The sequence below is a fragment of the Ovis canadensis genome, chromosome 15, assembly GCF_042477335.2.
Source record: "Ovis canadensis isolate MfBH-ARS-UI-01 breed Bighorn chromosome 15, ARS-UI_OviCan_v2, whole genome shotgun sequence".
Classification (NCBI taxonomy): domain Eukaryota; kingdom Metazoa; phylum Chordata; class Mammalia; order Artiodactyla; family Bovidae; genus Ovis; species Ovis canadensis.
Window position 1 is genome coordinate 42,953,265 of NC_091259.1, and position 15,859 is coordinate 42,969,123.

The 15,859-nt window shown below is 46.2% G+C and overlaps 1 protein-coding gene across 2 annotated transcripts in view; it reads left to right on the forward strand.

Moving 5' to 3' along the window:
* ABCC8 (ATP binding cassette subfamily C member 8) overlaps positions 1-15,859 on the forward strand; it is an 81,139-nt gene that overhangs the window by 9,975 nt on the left and 55,305 nt on the right. For both annotated transcript variants that reach the window (XM_069555463.1, XM_069555464.1), the window contains exons 4-7: positions 2,375-2,541; positions 4,181-4,423; positions 5,315-5,503; positions 13,331-13,495. In XM_069555463.1, coding sequence (XP_069411564.1) covers positions 2,375-2,541; positions 4,181-4,423; positions 5,315-5,503; positions 13,331-13,495 — 764 coding nt within the window. The remainder of the gene's footprint in view (positions 1-2,374; positions 2,542-4,180; positions 4,424-5,314; positions 5,504-13,330; positions 13,496-15,859) is intronic.

Consider the following 15,859-nt stretch of genomic DNA (forward strand, 5'->3'; position numbering starts at 1 on the left):
AGCGGAGGTAATGAGAATTCAGAGGGTTTCTTTTATTATTTTACTTTTTAAACTTTTTATTTTCTATTGGAGTATAGTTGATTAACAGTGTTGTGGTAGGTTCCGGGGAATTCAGAATTTAAAGCTCAGCAGCAGCCCCCATGCTGTTTTTTCCCCTCTCCCGTTCTCTCAGACAAGCCCTAAGCTTTCACCGAGCGCTGCTGTATCTGGCCACAGGCTGAGGGCTCAGCACTGTAGGGTAGGGTTGTGGGCTTAGTCCTGGGTCCACCACTAACTCCCTGTGTGACCTTGGACAAGACGCTCAGGCTCTCTGAGCCTCAGTCTCCCCATCTGGACAGGAATAGTAAGTCCCTGGCTAAGTCCTAGGGTTCTTATAAAGATCAAATCAGTTCATATCTGTTAAGCATTAGAGGCTAGACCAATCTGAGATGTATTTACAAGTCTGGTCCCAGTAGGAAACCCTCACGAAGGCCTCCAGAGCTTCTGGTGCCTGGGATAGAGCTGTTGGGAGAGTATGGGTGTGGAGGAAGAGGTATGGCATCCAGCTAGGGGATTCCTTGTGACCCAGAGACCAGACTAAGCTGAGAGACACCATCCAGACTTGAGAGCTGGGACCAGAAGCAGACGCTCCTGCCCCCTATCCTGATGTTCTCACTCGGGGACCTGAGACAGGTGGCATTCGCCCCTCCCCAATTCAGTGTCTTAACCTAGTTCCCAGCACAGAGCCAGGCTGAGACAGACTGCAGCTTTTGTCCCCAAGAGATGCCCTGGCATTCATGTCCAGGCCCACCCAGGGATGAAAGGCAGGGTGATGGTCTTCTTCCCTCTCTGTGATTCCTCTAGAGAAGAGCTCTAGGTATTCAGGCTGACCTTATATCATATGTAAGATCCCATATGTCATATATTGTAAACCATATGACTCTAGGGACTAAGGGGGAAGGACTTCCTGTGCTAAAGCACTCCCTAAAGGGGGACTTAATTACTGCTCTCTTTTGTCATCACCAGTAAGCCAAAACTGGCTGGTTTATTGGTGGATTTGAATGGGGTAGATAGGAATTTAGAGGATAGACTCCACCGATGGCTTCTGATTATTTGTGGTCCCAGGTCTGAAGTCTGGAGATAATAAACATATTAACACCTGATATCCAAAGAGCACCCAGTGTGTGCCAGGCTCACTGTGCTAAATGCTTTCCATACGTTGCTCACAACAGCCTTTGAGGTAGTAATATTATTATTCCCATTTGTGGATGAGGAAACTGAAGCCTAGATGAGTTAAATGACTTTCCCAGGATCATGTAGCTATTAAGTCACAGAATCTGAGCCCAAGCATATCTGGCTGCAGGCCCAGCTCTAACCACAATACGCACTGCCTCACAGGACTGTGACTCACTTTTTTGTATCCCCTACTCCCCAGGCTCCCTGAGGAGCATCACTGTGCCCTACTGGGCTCTGGGCAAGGTGGGCCAGGGACCTAGGCCTCCACCTTCCCTCTGTCATTAGCTTACAGTGAGCTTGGGCAGGTCCCCTCCTCTCTCTCGGCCTCAGCTTTCTCATCTGTAAAATTAAAGGACTAGATTGAAGGACCTTTAAGATATTCCCAGACTGGGGATTCCACAAGGAAGCCATTATAAGGTGGAGCCTACATGTATTAGGCATTAGGCTAGCCCACTTATGCCACTTAATGTCTGTGTGACCTTAGATGAGTTACTAAACCTTTCTGATTCCTATATCTGTTTAATTGAGGGTGATGGCAGGACTTTGCTCACACGGCTTTTGTAGAAATAAATGAGATAAATATGTTTAAAGTGCTTATTTGACACAGTGCCTATAACTTAGCTAAATTCAAGAAATAGTTTCACTATTTTTCTTCTTCTTTATTATAAAGGAAAATTTGGCTGACCACCTTGACTTGTAGGATTATAATTATTTCTGAACATGCCTGTCATGAATGTTTTAATGTAGGCACATTGCTTCTCTGGTAGCTCAGAAAGTAAATAATCTACCTGCCATGCAAGAGACCTGGGTTCAATCCCTGGGTGAGGATGATCCCCTGGAGCAGGGCATGGCAACCCGCTCCAGTGTTCTTGCCTGGAGAATTCCATGGACAGAGGAGCCTGGTGGGCCACAGTCCATAGGGTCACAAAGAGTCAGACATGAATGAATGACTAACACCTTCACTTTCGCTGTCTCAAAATTGTATACTCTTATATTCATGCACACAGACATCTCTCACACTGAGTGTGCTTGGCCACAGGCACACCTCCTCCCTGACACACTTTTCTGTCCTCTTGCACACACTTGTGCACACGTGAGTGCACACGCATGCACGTACGTGCACACACACCCTCCGTGCTCTCTCGCCTCTCCCTGGCAGCCCTGCTAGTCTACTGGACGCTGGCCTTCATCACCAAGACCATCAAGTTTGCCAAGTTCTACGACCACGACATCGGCTTCTCGCAGCTGCGCTTCTGCCTCACGGGGCTGCTGGTGATCCTCTACGGGATGCTTCTCCTCGTGGAGATCAACGTCATCAGGGTGAGGGTAAGCAGGCCCCCCTGGGCTGCCACCCACCTGCCAACACACCTGGGCCAGGGCGGTGCTGCTGACCAGGGTCCTGCCCCTGGATGTGGGCCACCACCTTGCTTCTTAGACAGGTCCTAGAAGGAGTCAGCTTCTTTTACCTGTCCTCAAAAGGAGAGTTGAGGCCAGTGAGGGATGTTTCAGGAGGAACGTTCCATCCAGCCCAGCAGCCCTCCACCCCAGGCTCTCAGGGGGAGAGGAGGTGACAGCCAAGGCTATAGGGTTCTGGGTTTAACAGAGAGGAAATGAAACTTCAGGTTCTGGCTTCTCTGAGTTTGATTTTTTTTTCTTTTTGAGGTGGCTGGGGGGGGGCTTGTTTTATTTTAATGTATTCATATAATTACACATGAATTAGTAAATGTGGTAAGTGTGGCTGTATACATATCTTTTGAGTTTTGGGGTTTTTGTTTTTGTTTTTTTATCATTTCGGCTTGCTCCCTTTCCCCCTCTGTGATTCACACCTTCCCCTCTCTCAACCCGTCCCTCCCCAGGTAACCCAGATTAACATTCTAGTATGTGTCCTTCCATTCTTTTTATTAATATATTGTGCTACATACTTGCATCTGTTAAGGATATCTCCTTAACATAAAGAGGTATTGTTTCTTTCGATGTTTGTTTTATAAAAATGGGATCATATTATATATAGTTTTTACATCTTGCTTTTCTCATCTATCAGGTATCTCTTAGGACTCCCTCCAAGTCTAGTACAGTTAATTTAGTTTTCTTAATGGCTGCCTAATATTCCATCATGTAACTGAGCCATTACCTATTGATGAGCATTCACTTTGTTGCCAAATTTTTGCCATCGCAAATAATGGCATATTAAACATACTTGTATCTATGTAAAGCTGCTTCTGTTTCTATGGGAGGGAATCCAGGGAGCAGAGTTGCTGGCTCCGAGGGCCTGAGTATTTGAAATTGTAATTGATGTTGCAGATTGCCTTTCAGGAATGCTGTGATCTACCAGCAATGAATTAGGAAGCCCTGTCCCTTCCTCCAACCAGCAATGGGCTACAGCCATGTCTAACTTGGGCCAGTCTGAAGAGTGTAAAGTGCTACTTTAATTCGCATTTCTCTGACTCCTCTGCTTTTAGTTGGTGATTTGCAGGGTACACAGGCTTTCATATTCTCTGCCTTCACTGACCCTCGCAGCATCGCCATGGTACAAGTAAAATCCCCTTTTAAGATGAGACGTTAGATGAGGTTTGTCCAAAGATACCTTGCTAGTAAGTGGGGGGGGGGGGTGCAGAATTCGAACCCAGGTCTGCATGGCTCCACATTCTGCAAACCCTAATGAACATGGTGGTTTCTTCAGGTTTGTAGGAGAGAGAAGATGGCATGTGGCAGACTCCTGCTCTTGCCCAACCCAACCCAGCCCAGGGGATTCAAAGTAGGACCTCGGCAAAGAGTTATGAGTCAGGAGGCCCTGGCACTGGTGGTCAAGAGGGGTTTGGGGGGTCTTTTTCCCTGGAAGAGGCAAATGATGGCCCGGCCTGTTAGAAGTCAAGGTGGGATGACACAACCCCAGGTCTCTGCTGGGACAAAGTAGAGGTGATGAGAAGTTGCACTTACCCTTCCCTGGTGTCCCGTGTGCCCACAGAGGTACATCTTCTTCAAGACACCAAGGGAGGTGAAGCCCCCAGAGGACCTGCAGGACCTGGGGGTGCGCTTCCTACAGCCCTTTGTGAACCTGCTGTCCAAAGGCACCTACTGGTGGATGAACGCCTTCATCAAGACTGCCCACAAGAAGCCCATCGATCTCCGAGCCATTGGGAAGCTGCCCATCGCCATGCGGGCCCTCACTAACTACCAGCGGCTCTGCGAGGCCTTTGATGCCCAGGCGGTCAGTGGGGGCATGGTTACACTGTCCGTTCCCTGCCCTCTGGTTTAGCGTCACAGACAGGGAGCTCAGAAAGCATCAGGTCAAACCCCTGATGGGACAGTGGGGAAACTGAGTACCGTGAGGGAAAGAGGCTTGCCCTAAGTCACACAGGGAACCAGGGAGAAGTCCAAGACCAAAGACCCATAGGACAGTTGCAGCTGGAATGGTCCTCATGGTTTAGATCACCCAGTCTAACACTTTCATTTTTCATGTGGGGAAATTGAGGCTCTAAAGGGAGGTAACCCTACTGGATTTCTCATGTCTTGTGGTCTTTCTTTTGGAGTTCAGTGACTATACAGCTGGGGATGGTCACCCATTTGGAAAGCAAGGGCATCAGTGACCTAATCCTTGCAGTAACTCTGTGTTAGGCCAGAAGGCATCTCCTCAAACCACTGATGAGGAAACTGAGGCCCTGAGAAAGGCCATGACCTCCCCAGAGCTAGCCTACCTCTGGCCAGTGGCAGAGCCGGTCGCCTGACTCCCAGTCCGGTGCTTGTTCACTGCCTCTGCCCTAGCATTTCAGAGGAAAACACCAGGACAGACACGGTGGCATTGGACTGACATATGCCATGCCCTCGTCAGAGCACTATGCTCACCGCACAGTCCCTGCCCAGCCACGTGACCTTGATCCATCACCTGGCCTCAGATTCCCTATCTGGACCACGTTAGGTCTCTATTTGGACCCACACAACCATGCACTTGGTGGCTCCATAATTTCTTCCCTGAGTCCACCTTTTTGCAGCAGATGTGTCCACTGGGTTTCTCTAGGCAGCAGGAGCCAGGGGTTCCCTGGGAGGCTGGGCCCTGCTGTGAATGGGCCCTCAGCCACTCTGACTCTGTCTCTCTGGGCAGCGGAAGGACATGCAAAGCACACAAGGTGCCCGGGCCATCTGGCAGGCCCTCTGTTGTGCCTTCGGGAGGTGCCTGGTCCTCAGCAGCACGTTCCGCATCTTGGCTGACCTGCTGGGCTTCGCTGGGCCACTGTGCATCTTTGGAATCGTGGACCACCTTGGGAAGGAGAATGGTGTCTTCCAGCCCAAGGTAGGCTCCCAGGGGGAGAGCAGGGCGCCCTCGGCAAGGTTTTCACTCACTAGTGAGAACAGGCAAGAGGTTGATGAGTGTGAGAGTGGCTGCACAGGGCAGTTCCTCACCATGCAGAGCGCTTAGCAATATCTGTCTCTAGGAGATGTCTGCACCTGGTCAGCAGAAATGCTAGAAGGTAAGCTTGTGCCTCTAGAGAATGTATGGTGCCCTACGCTTTTGACTTAGCAACTAAACAGCAGCATACCGTAATCACCATAATACTTCTCTCGGTTATGTCATCATTCAGAAAGTTGCAGGAGGTATCTAAAGCTTTTAATTTGTTAGTTTTTAATTCATGCTGTCTTAAGACTCTTGATGACTTTAATGGGATCTCTCTTCTCCGGTTTTATATGCGCACAGAACTTGAGGCTCTGCAGGACCACTTTGGTGGCTGCTGTTGTGGGGAGAATAGGAAACCTCCATCTGTGGGGCTTTTTCTCCCTCCACTCCAAATTTTGTTAAAAGCTGCCCCAGTTTTATTAACATGTTAGAACTTCCCATTAAAATTTCTTTTAAAAAAAAGAATCCCGTGTCTTAAAAGTAATTGAAACCCACTGGACTAGATGATACCCAATGGCCTTTCCGGCTCTAAAGATGCTACAAACTGAAATTTGTCAGGCAACAGAGACAGAAAATGTTTCTGGGGTTTGCTTCCCTTCTTTGGGGCAATAGCACTCACTCTGGGGGTAAGGGTGGAGGGCCTAACTCTTTCATGTTTCTTTGCGGCTGCTGAGCTTTGTTGTTGTTCAGTTGCTCAGTCACGTCCAACTCTTTGGGACCCCCACAGACTGCAGCACGCTGGTACTTCCCTGTCCTTCACTATCTCCCAGAGTCTGCTCAAACTCATGTCCATTGAGTCGATGATGCCAGGTTTAGATGGCCACAAAATGGAAAACTTTTCGCCTCTAATAAGATTCAGAGTCTTATTTCCCCAGCAGGAACATCATTATAACCTTTTAACCACAAATAGACAGTCCAAAAATGATGCAGGTAATTACTGGTTAGGAATCTGATTACTAATTTACGACTTCCCCTTGTGTAGTATTATCCATCTCGTGGCTTCCAAAACTGCAGATACCATTTAATTCCCAGGAGGTGCATATGAATTTTTTTCCAGAGACATAATTAATCAGCTGAGCACTTTTGGCCAGGAATATGAGACACTCTTAAGTCTGTCTGATTTACTCAGCAAACAATTATTGAGCCGTACCATGTGCCAGACCTGGGTAAGACTGTGAGAGTATAGAGACAATGGTTATGATGAGGAAGATTAATAATAACAACCACTGACTGAGTGCTTAATACATATCCGTGTGTTATCTCTTTGAATCCCTAAAACAGCCTTTAAGGGTAAGTTATTTTTTTTGTTTGTAACAGCATTTTGAGATATAATTGACAAACCATACAACTTATAAGGTAGGTATCTTTAATCCCCATTTTATAGATGAAGAACTTGGGACTCAAAGAGGTTAAGTAACTTTCCCTAGGGTCTCTCAGCTAGTTAGTGACAGAGTTAGGATTTGAAATCAAGTGTCTTTTACTCCGTAGTCTGGGCACTTACAATCATGATGTTAAATTGTTATCAAGTCTTCATCTCTGGCCTCAAGGAATAAGGAACCAAATGGAAGAGAGAGAAATCTAAATAAAATATTTTAAGTGTGCTAAGTCACTTCAGTCATATCCAACTCTTTGCGACCCTGTGGACTGTAGACCACCAGGCTCCTCTGTCCATGGGATTCTCCGGGCCAAGAATACTGGAGTGGGTTGCCATGCCCTCCTCCAGGGGATCTTCCCAACCCAGGATCTAACCTGTGTCTCTTTTGTCTCCTGCACTGGCAGGCCAGTTCTTTACCACTAGTGCCACTTGTGTGTTAAATACTGCTACTTGGAAGTAGACACAAGGAACTATGGGAAAAGGAGTAATTAACTCAGCCAGTGATCATGACAGCTTCGAAAAGGAGAAGATATTTGAATGGGGCCTTGACAGATGAGTAGGAGTTACCTAGGCTGAGATGGGTAGATTTCTTATTCATTTAAGGATGTGAGAACTATTAACTTGGAAATAAATTTCATGAAAACTTTACAGTACTTCACAATTTTTTCACTTTTAAAAATGTTTATATAATGCATCAATTTCTTTAAAAGACTAACATGAGAAAGCCTTAAAAAAAAAGAAAAAAGATTATTAGGACTCTTTTTGCTTATATAGACTTCAGGGGCTCTTGAGACCTTCTCTGGCTTTTGAGCTGCTGAACTTTATTTGGCCCAAATGGCGGGGAAGAGACTGTTTCTTTTGTAAAAAAAAAAAAAAAAAAGTGTCACCTTCAGCTTCAGTCTAACCATAAATGAAAAAAAAAAAAAATGAAATGTTACTTACTCAGTCGTGTCTGACTCTTTGTAATCCCATGGATTGTAGCCCGCCAGGCTCCTCTGTCCATGGGATTCTCCAGGCAAGAATACTGGAGTGGGTAGCCATGTCCTTCTCCAGGAGATCTTCCTGACCCAGGGATCAAACCCAGGTCTCCTGCAGTGCAGGCAGATTCTTTATATCTGAGCCACCAGGGAAGCCCATGGGGGATTCCCAGATACTCCACCCTGATAAGCGTGCAGCAGTATGGAGCCGGTTGTTAGCACTAGGGGACAGTGACACCAGCCAGAGCCCTTATCAGCTTGCCCACATCTTCTTCATCCTGTGTTTCCCTGAACTCTTACACCAGTCCCCTAAGAACTCTGGGGCCAGATGTATCAGAGAAATGGTAAGAACAACACTTAGAATACTAGTTCATTTGAGCGTTAGCTTTGCCTTCTCTCTCTGTTTGTACACAATCCCTGGGATTTGCTGCCCTCTCATTGGAATGCTCTTGTCTCAGTTACTTGCCAGCACATAAATCGCCGAGACAGATGGCCCTGCCTCAGTGGCAGCAGATCTTATCAAATTTAATGTTTGTTCCCGGCAGCCCAAATGCAATCAGCAAATTACAGACTTAGAAACGAGAGTTGAAAGTAAATATCGTCTCCAGTGTCAGCAACAGAGAGTCCTCAGTCGTGTGGTTGCCTGGGATATGCCTTAACTCTCATGTAGTGGGGGAAAGTGAAGTGAAATTGCTCAGTCGTGTCCAGCTCTTTGCGACCCCATGGACTGTAGCCTACCAGGTTCCTCCGTCCATGGGATTTTCCAGGCAAGAATACTGGAGTGGGTTGCCATTTCCTTCTTCAGGAGGTCTTCCCGACCCAGGGATGGAACTCGGGTCTCCCGCATTGTAGGCAGACGCTTTACTGTCTGAGCCACCAGGGAAGGTATAGTGGGGGAAAGGGGTCATTTATTGAAGTTATTTGGTTCACCACCACCCCCTGCCTCCCAGTGGCTCTCACCCAGAGAGACAGGTGCTATCCTGGTCTTCATGAACAGAGGAGGAAGCTCCCTAGCTGTGTTTAACAACCCTCTCCCTGAGAGAGCCCTTCTTCCCGTTCAGCCTGGATCCATCCTGCTGCAGTCGGCGCAGCCGGGCACTCACTGTTTACTCTGTTATCAGTGGCTGGCCTGTCATCTCTTCCCTTGCCAGGATACTCACAGTTGGCAACAAATCTTGCCGCCCTTGGCATCCTCAAGGACAGGCATTTCTTATTTCTTCTTTTATTACTGAAGTGTCATATGGCCTGCTAGGTCCTCAACACTCCTGTCCCCACTGTCACTCCCCAGGGAGCGCTGAGACCTAGGCCCTGCAAAACCCCTGGTGGATCTCTTTCCAGCCCCCTCTCTCACCCAGCCCCCACCCACAATCTGTCACCTGCCATGGATGCCTCTGATCTGGCTGGAGGGCAAGGGAATTGGATTCATAAAGCATTGCTGGCATCTGAAACCAGCCAGCACTGCTCTAGGCTGTCAGCTGAGCAGAGGAAGAAAGAACAGTTTGGGTTTGATCTCAGGGCCAAAGCTCCACACGGCCTCTAAACCTCCACACGGCCTCTAAACCTCCGTGGGGATCGTGTGTAGGTTAGCGTGTGTTTGTTTCTGAATGAGTTCTCTTGGGACCTGCTTATGAGTCTTTGTGTGTGTCTTTCTGTTGTCCCGGTGTCTCTTGGTATGCCTGCTTCTGTGTGTATCTGGGTCCCCATCTGGACACCCATATTTGTGGCTGTCACTCTGGGTACTTTGAGAACTTATACACATTTCTGTGACTGTGATGGGCTGGTCTCTTTATGACAGTGTCCATGTGGCTGCTCTGGTCTGGCATGCCTCACTAACTCCCTCTGAACTGCGAAGACATGTCTTTGATGTCACCTCCTCCAGGAAGCCTTCCTCTGATTGAATTAGATGCTCCTCTTCTGTGCTCATGTAATATCCTATGTTTGCACCATCAAAACACCCATTTTCTTTTTCTTCAACTTGACCCTGAGTCCCCTAAGACAAGATCTGCATTGGCTGACCTCTGTGTGCCCAGCCCCATGCCTGATACCCCAGAAGCACAAGAGAAATTATTTTTCAATGAAAAATGCAGACATTACCATATACTGAGTGCTTATAGTTACTACAACCCACTCCAGCGTTCTTGCGTGGAGAATCCCAGGGATGGGGGAACCTGGTGGGCTGCCGTCTATGGGGTCGCACAGAGTCAGACACGACTAGAGTGACTTAGCAGCAGCAGCAGCAGCATACTTACTACAAATCTTTATTTTTCCACACCATGTAGCATATGGGATCTTAGTTCCCCAGCCAAGGATCAAGGCAATGCTCCCTGCGTTGGGAGTGTGGAGTGTTAATACTGAACCGCTGGGGGAAGTCCTAAGAAAAATTTTTTACTTACATTGTTACACTGAATTGTCATAACATCTCTCTGAAGTAGAAACCCTTAATAGCTTCATCTTACATGTAAATAAACTGAAGCTCTGAGAGGTTGAGGAACTTACTAAAAACACAGTCACTAACATAATGAGTCAGAACTTGAACTCAGATATGGGCTAACATCAAACTCTAAACCACCGTGTCAAATGGTTGTGGATGGATGGGTGGGTGTCTTGGTCTATAAGGGGTCAAAGACAGTTATCAACATTTTCACCAGGGCCTTCCAGAGCTGGAACCTTACATTCTGCATGCCTTGATTGGCTCAACTGTAAAATAGGGAAATGGATAGCTTCTATAAAAATTAGATGGGAGATAAAGATCATATGCATCGATTACTTTAAAATATATTTATTGAGTGCTACTATGAAAATCCCTGGAAACAAACACAATTTCTTCCCTGAGAGCGTGTGAAAATGTGAGACAAGGGCATCTGATCTTCCAAAGCATTTTCCACTCATCAAATGTCAAGCTGTAAGTCCTCGGCCTTTCTCTCCAGCTGTCAAGGTGCTGGGCAATGCCAGTGCCCTGACAGCCATCTGAAGCTTCCCTGGGCTTGCCATCCACGAGCAGTATCCCTGGCCTCTTTGGCTAGTCTAGTACCTACTTCTTAATCAAAAGGTAGCTACTCTGGCCTCTATCTCTTTTATTCTGTCTCTTTGAAGAGAGATTAAAAAAAATGACCCAATGACTTACACCTGCAGGCAGATTTTCATTTTAACAGGTCACAAAACTCTTGACCCAAATAAATATGATTTCTGACCCTAGGGGGTGTGCATTTTGGGGAAAGGGAGCAAGGCTTTAGCTTTAGACCAAAAATTCCAACAAATTGTAAAAAGAGAATTTGTTGCTTTGTGGAAAATGTACAGATATTGATGAGTGCATTTAACAAAGAACACACACGCATCAGTAGCCTAAACAATGAGATCGGTTGATTTTTCTAGCCCTCATTCTGCAGCCTATGTGCTTTCTGATCATTGTGATATAGAGAATGTGAGCCGTTCCATGCTGCTTAAGAGCTTTCATATTGATTGGTGTTCTTGGGTACATACTGTTTCCCATGAGTATTGTTATATACTTACCCACCCCTTGTGGTTACACATTTACATGGATTTTTGCCTGTTCTAACCCAGAGACAGTACATCTTTGCACATACAGCTATTTCATTATGTTAAATTATTTCCTTTGGGATAAATCCCCACCATGTCCTTTGTGGCTTTAAAATAATGGACTCCATTCTCCAGAGCTGGGTCTCTACAGAGGCTGGTAGAACAGAAGAATTCCAAGGCATGTTAAACAGGACCAGGTTTTCCCCTAGAGCAGATGCCTTCATTTTGGACCCAGAACGAGCCAAGTGGCCAGGTTTCAGTCCCTGCAAGGCCACAAGCTTGCAGCTGACAGTAGGAGACTCAGAGTTAACAGGTTGGATGGTGCTCAGGCAGTGGGTCTATGGGAGCGTTTTTGGCATCACGTGGTTTCATGTTCACATCTTTTCCTTTATCAGCATGTGACCCTGGGCCAGCCACTTAACCATGATGACGCTTCATTTCCTCATGCATAAAACTGGTCTAATAATGGTGTGCTTCTCATTGGGTGTTGTGAGCATTGCACCTGGTGAACCAGGGCGCTGCCCCTTGCTTCCCTGTAAGATCAGGTCTCAAACTCCGCAGCCCAATTTTAAGGTCCATTTTGCTGCTCCCAACAACCCCCTTCCTTCTCCCTCCCCCTCTGCCTTTCCCCCTTGTGCTTTAACAAGTGAGCCAGAATCAGGGCTTCAGGTTTCAGCAGGACCCTCTTTCTAAGAGGCCTCCGTTTTCTCTATGATTGTTTCCTGCTGACCCCACAAGGGAGCAACCCTGTCCCACAGAGGAAGGGCAATATAGTTGTAACCAGAACTAGCTCCATGGGCCTGTGAGAGCTGGTGGAAGGGCACTGTTAAACCAAGACACACAATCTTTCCTACTGCCAGAAAGGTCTGTGTCCAGGATGCAGGGATTTCTGACTCTAGAAAAGGCCTCCGCTTAGAATCTTGACCCTTTCAGCCTGATCCTGGTGTGGACACGCCCTCAGGCTCCTTCTCATCATTTTGTTCCCACCGCTCTTTACCCTGCAGCAGCAGCTCCCACAACCTTCCAAATCACTTGCAGAGTTCAGGGCAGAGTCTCAGAAAGGGGTGAGCTGTGTCTTCATGGAAACATTGATGTGGAACAATGGACTTAATCAAGATCAAAGTTTTCCTGGGAGCTGTTGACGCTGAATTTAGAAACAGACATGCTGTTGTTCTCTGGTATCTTTAGCAACAAAATCAAACCATTTGGTTTTTTTCCCCCACTGCTTATCATCTGAGATCTTGCTGGAGGTTCAGAAAGACTTCCATTTGAAAGGAGGTCCCAGGAGCCCACAAGACTGGGGTGCTTGGGTCTGAAATGGTCCATTACAGGCGATGTGGTCCCATTCCTCCCTGGGAGCACTCCTCCCATGTTTTCTGCTGGTCTTTCTGCCCAGAAATTTCTACAGTGCAGGCTGTTGGTGAGTGTGAGACAAAACCTCAGCTGATTCCACTTTTGTAGCAGAGCATACATCTTGTGCGATCTGTTTTAGTGGTTCTAGTTTTGACTGCTTTATGATTTGCTCTATTTATTCTTGCCCCCATTCAGAGTGAAATCCCCTGGCCTCATGTCCACAAAGCTGAGAATCATATTTATGGACATAAGGTTAGAACTGGGTCACATTCTGTTTACCTAAGTGGGTTGATGGAGAGAGTATAGGCAACCCTCCCTATAGTTACGAGAATGTTTAGCCTGATTTTTCCACTCATAAACAGTTGCACAAGGCTCACAAGCATGGAGAGTCCTGTCACAATGGCCTCTGTGGCCCATAACAGGTATTAATGGCAGTCATTTTGCTGGCAATGACAGCTACCTCTGAATTTCTCTTTCCAACAGACACGGTTTCTCGGAGTTTACTTTGTCTCATCCCAAGAGTTCCTTGCTAATGCCTATGTCTTAGCTGTGCTCCTGTTCCTTGCCCTGCTACTGCAAAGGACATTTCTGCAAGCATCTTACTATGTCGCCATTGAAACTGGAATTAACTTGAGAGGAGCAATACAGGTACTTGAATGTTTATCTTTTCACTATGCAATAAGGACCACATTATGTGTCCTCATGAACACTCAAGAATGATTTTGCTGTGAATGTGTTGTTTTGTTGCCTTTTGACAGTGTTTTGAAACTAACCATTGACAAGGCAGTGTGACATGGTGGAAAAGTGCCTTGGGCTGGCTGTGGAACTGTTGTAGTTCCAGCCCTTGTTCTGCCTTGGACTAGATCTGAGATGTCAGCTGCCTAGCCTTGAAGTGGGACAGACATCACTAATCAATCACAGAACTTTTTCCTGCTGAATGCAAGTGAGGCCTCATAATCCTTCTATAAATACTGTTTCAGGGCTCTGCTACTGGACAGTCTTCTTTGGCTACAAAAAAAGCATCTTTGACATACCAGGATTAGACAGACTGAGTAGCTCAGATGGTAAGGAATCTGCTTGCAATGCAGGAGACCCAGGTTTCAATCCCTGGATTGGGAAGATCCCCTGGAGAAGGGAGTGACAATCCACTCCAGTATTCTTGCCTGGAGAATTCCATGGACATAAGAGCCTGGTGGGCTACAGTCCATGGGGTCACAAAGAGCTGGACACAACTGAGCGATTTCAGACCAGACCAAGATCAATTTGAGCTCTTAAGTCTCAGGCCATGATGAGAGGGACATATCTGGCCTGGTAGATCCCTGGGTCTAGGTTCTTGCTACTGCCTGCTGTGACTTCCTCCTCAGAGTCTGTTGGAAGGCTGATCAAGGTCAGGAAGGATTCAGGGACCCTTTAGGCAAGGTAGTGATGAGCCACAGTGTTTTCATTAGAATTTTAGTTCCACTGTTAGAATGGAGAGACCCAGTGTGATAGTTGCTTAAACAGGATGGAAGTTTGTCTTTCCCGTTTGGTCAGGACTGATACAGTCATCAGAGATCTTGGCTCCTTCTGTACTGGTGTGCTGCCAGCCTTCTCACATGACTGTCCCATGGTTTAATGTGACTATGGATATCGCCACTATTGTGTCTCCATTTAAACCAACAATAATAAAGGTGGGACAATAGGAGGGAAGGCTGCCTTCTTTTCAAATCATGATGCAGAGATCTTCACCCATCCCGTTGGGGAGCAGTTGGCCCCATGGCTATACCTAGAGAGGCTAGAAACTGTGGCTGTATTCTTGACAGGCATTTATACCCTGCTACAAATTCTTATAAAAGAAGAGAATGGATAATGAGGGACAGCTAGCAGATTCTGCCATACCCAGCAATTCCTATGAAGTCAGTAGAACACTAAGAGGTTGTGGCTAAATCCCAAAGCTGCCTCATTCTTCAGAAATGTTCCTCAAAGTCATTTACATCGACTGGTCCTCTGGGAGCCAGGATAAGAAGCACTGCCGAAAAGGCACTAAGGAGAAGGGTATAGCCTCGGCTGGGGACAGTGTCAAGGTCCAAACTCTGGTGTTCTTGGTATAGTCCATGTGGATGGCGCCCCCTGGAGTTGTGCAGTACACAACTTGTGAAGCTATTCATGACGACACTCCATCTCCAATGCTTTTTTGTTGAAAAGCAGAGCCATTTCCTCATGAAGGTCTCCATGTGAAAATAATGGAAAGATCCCAGAAAAATCCAAGACCCCTAAGACTCATAGGGGTTCAGATCTAGGAGAACCAAGCTATTGCAAGTTCAGAAAACCTTTCTAAAATCCCAACCTCTGTTCAGAGCCTTCCAGTGATAAGCAGGCACATACCACTACAAACAACAGCCAGTTTTGTAGCCGAGCAGTTTTGTAATTAAATCTACTTTCTATTTCTGTCATAAATCGCACTCTAACCTAATATTTTCCAATTATGCTAAAAGAGCCAAATATGGCTTTTTAATGTATTAGCATGTAATTGTTTTTATTATACTGTCTGAATATTTTGCATGAATAAGAAAGATTAATTCATTATGTCCCCCAAAGAAAATGCTGGCATTAATTATGGGAACAGATCAGAAAAAAATTCTTCCTTTGAAAGATTTACAGAAATCATAGATAAAGATTTATGTCTTCGTGAGTTTGAGAACAACCACAGTTCTTGCACAGAAGGTTATAAAGCAAAATTCCTGTATTATATATAATTTTTGACATATATCAGGTTTTCATTGTGTAATTCTGTGGATGCTTGTCTTTACTTAATAATGCTTTCTTTGTTAGTTTGCTTATGCTCCTACTTCACTGAAACTAGATTTATTATTATTCTTTAAAAATCGATTGCATATAACTTAAGATAAGCCTAGATCTGCCAAAAAATGTCATCGCCATTATTTTAACCCTCAACCATGGTGTACATAAACTCAAAAAAGACAGAAGAAGTTCATGCTTTAAGCAGACCTGTCCCATGAAAAAGCCTGGCTT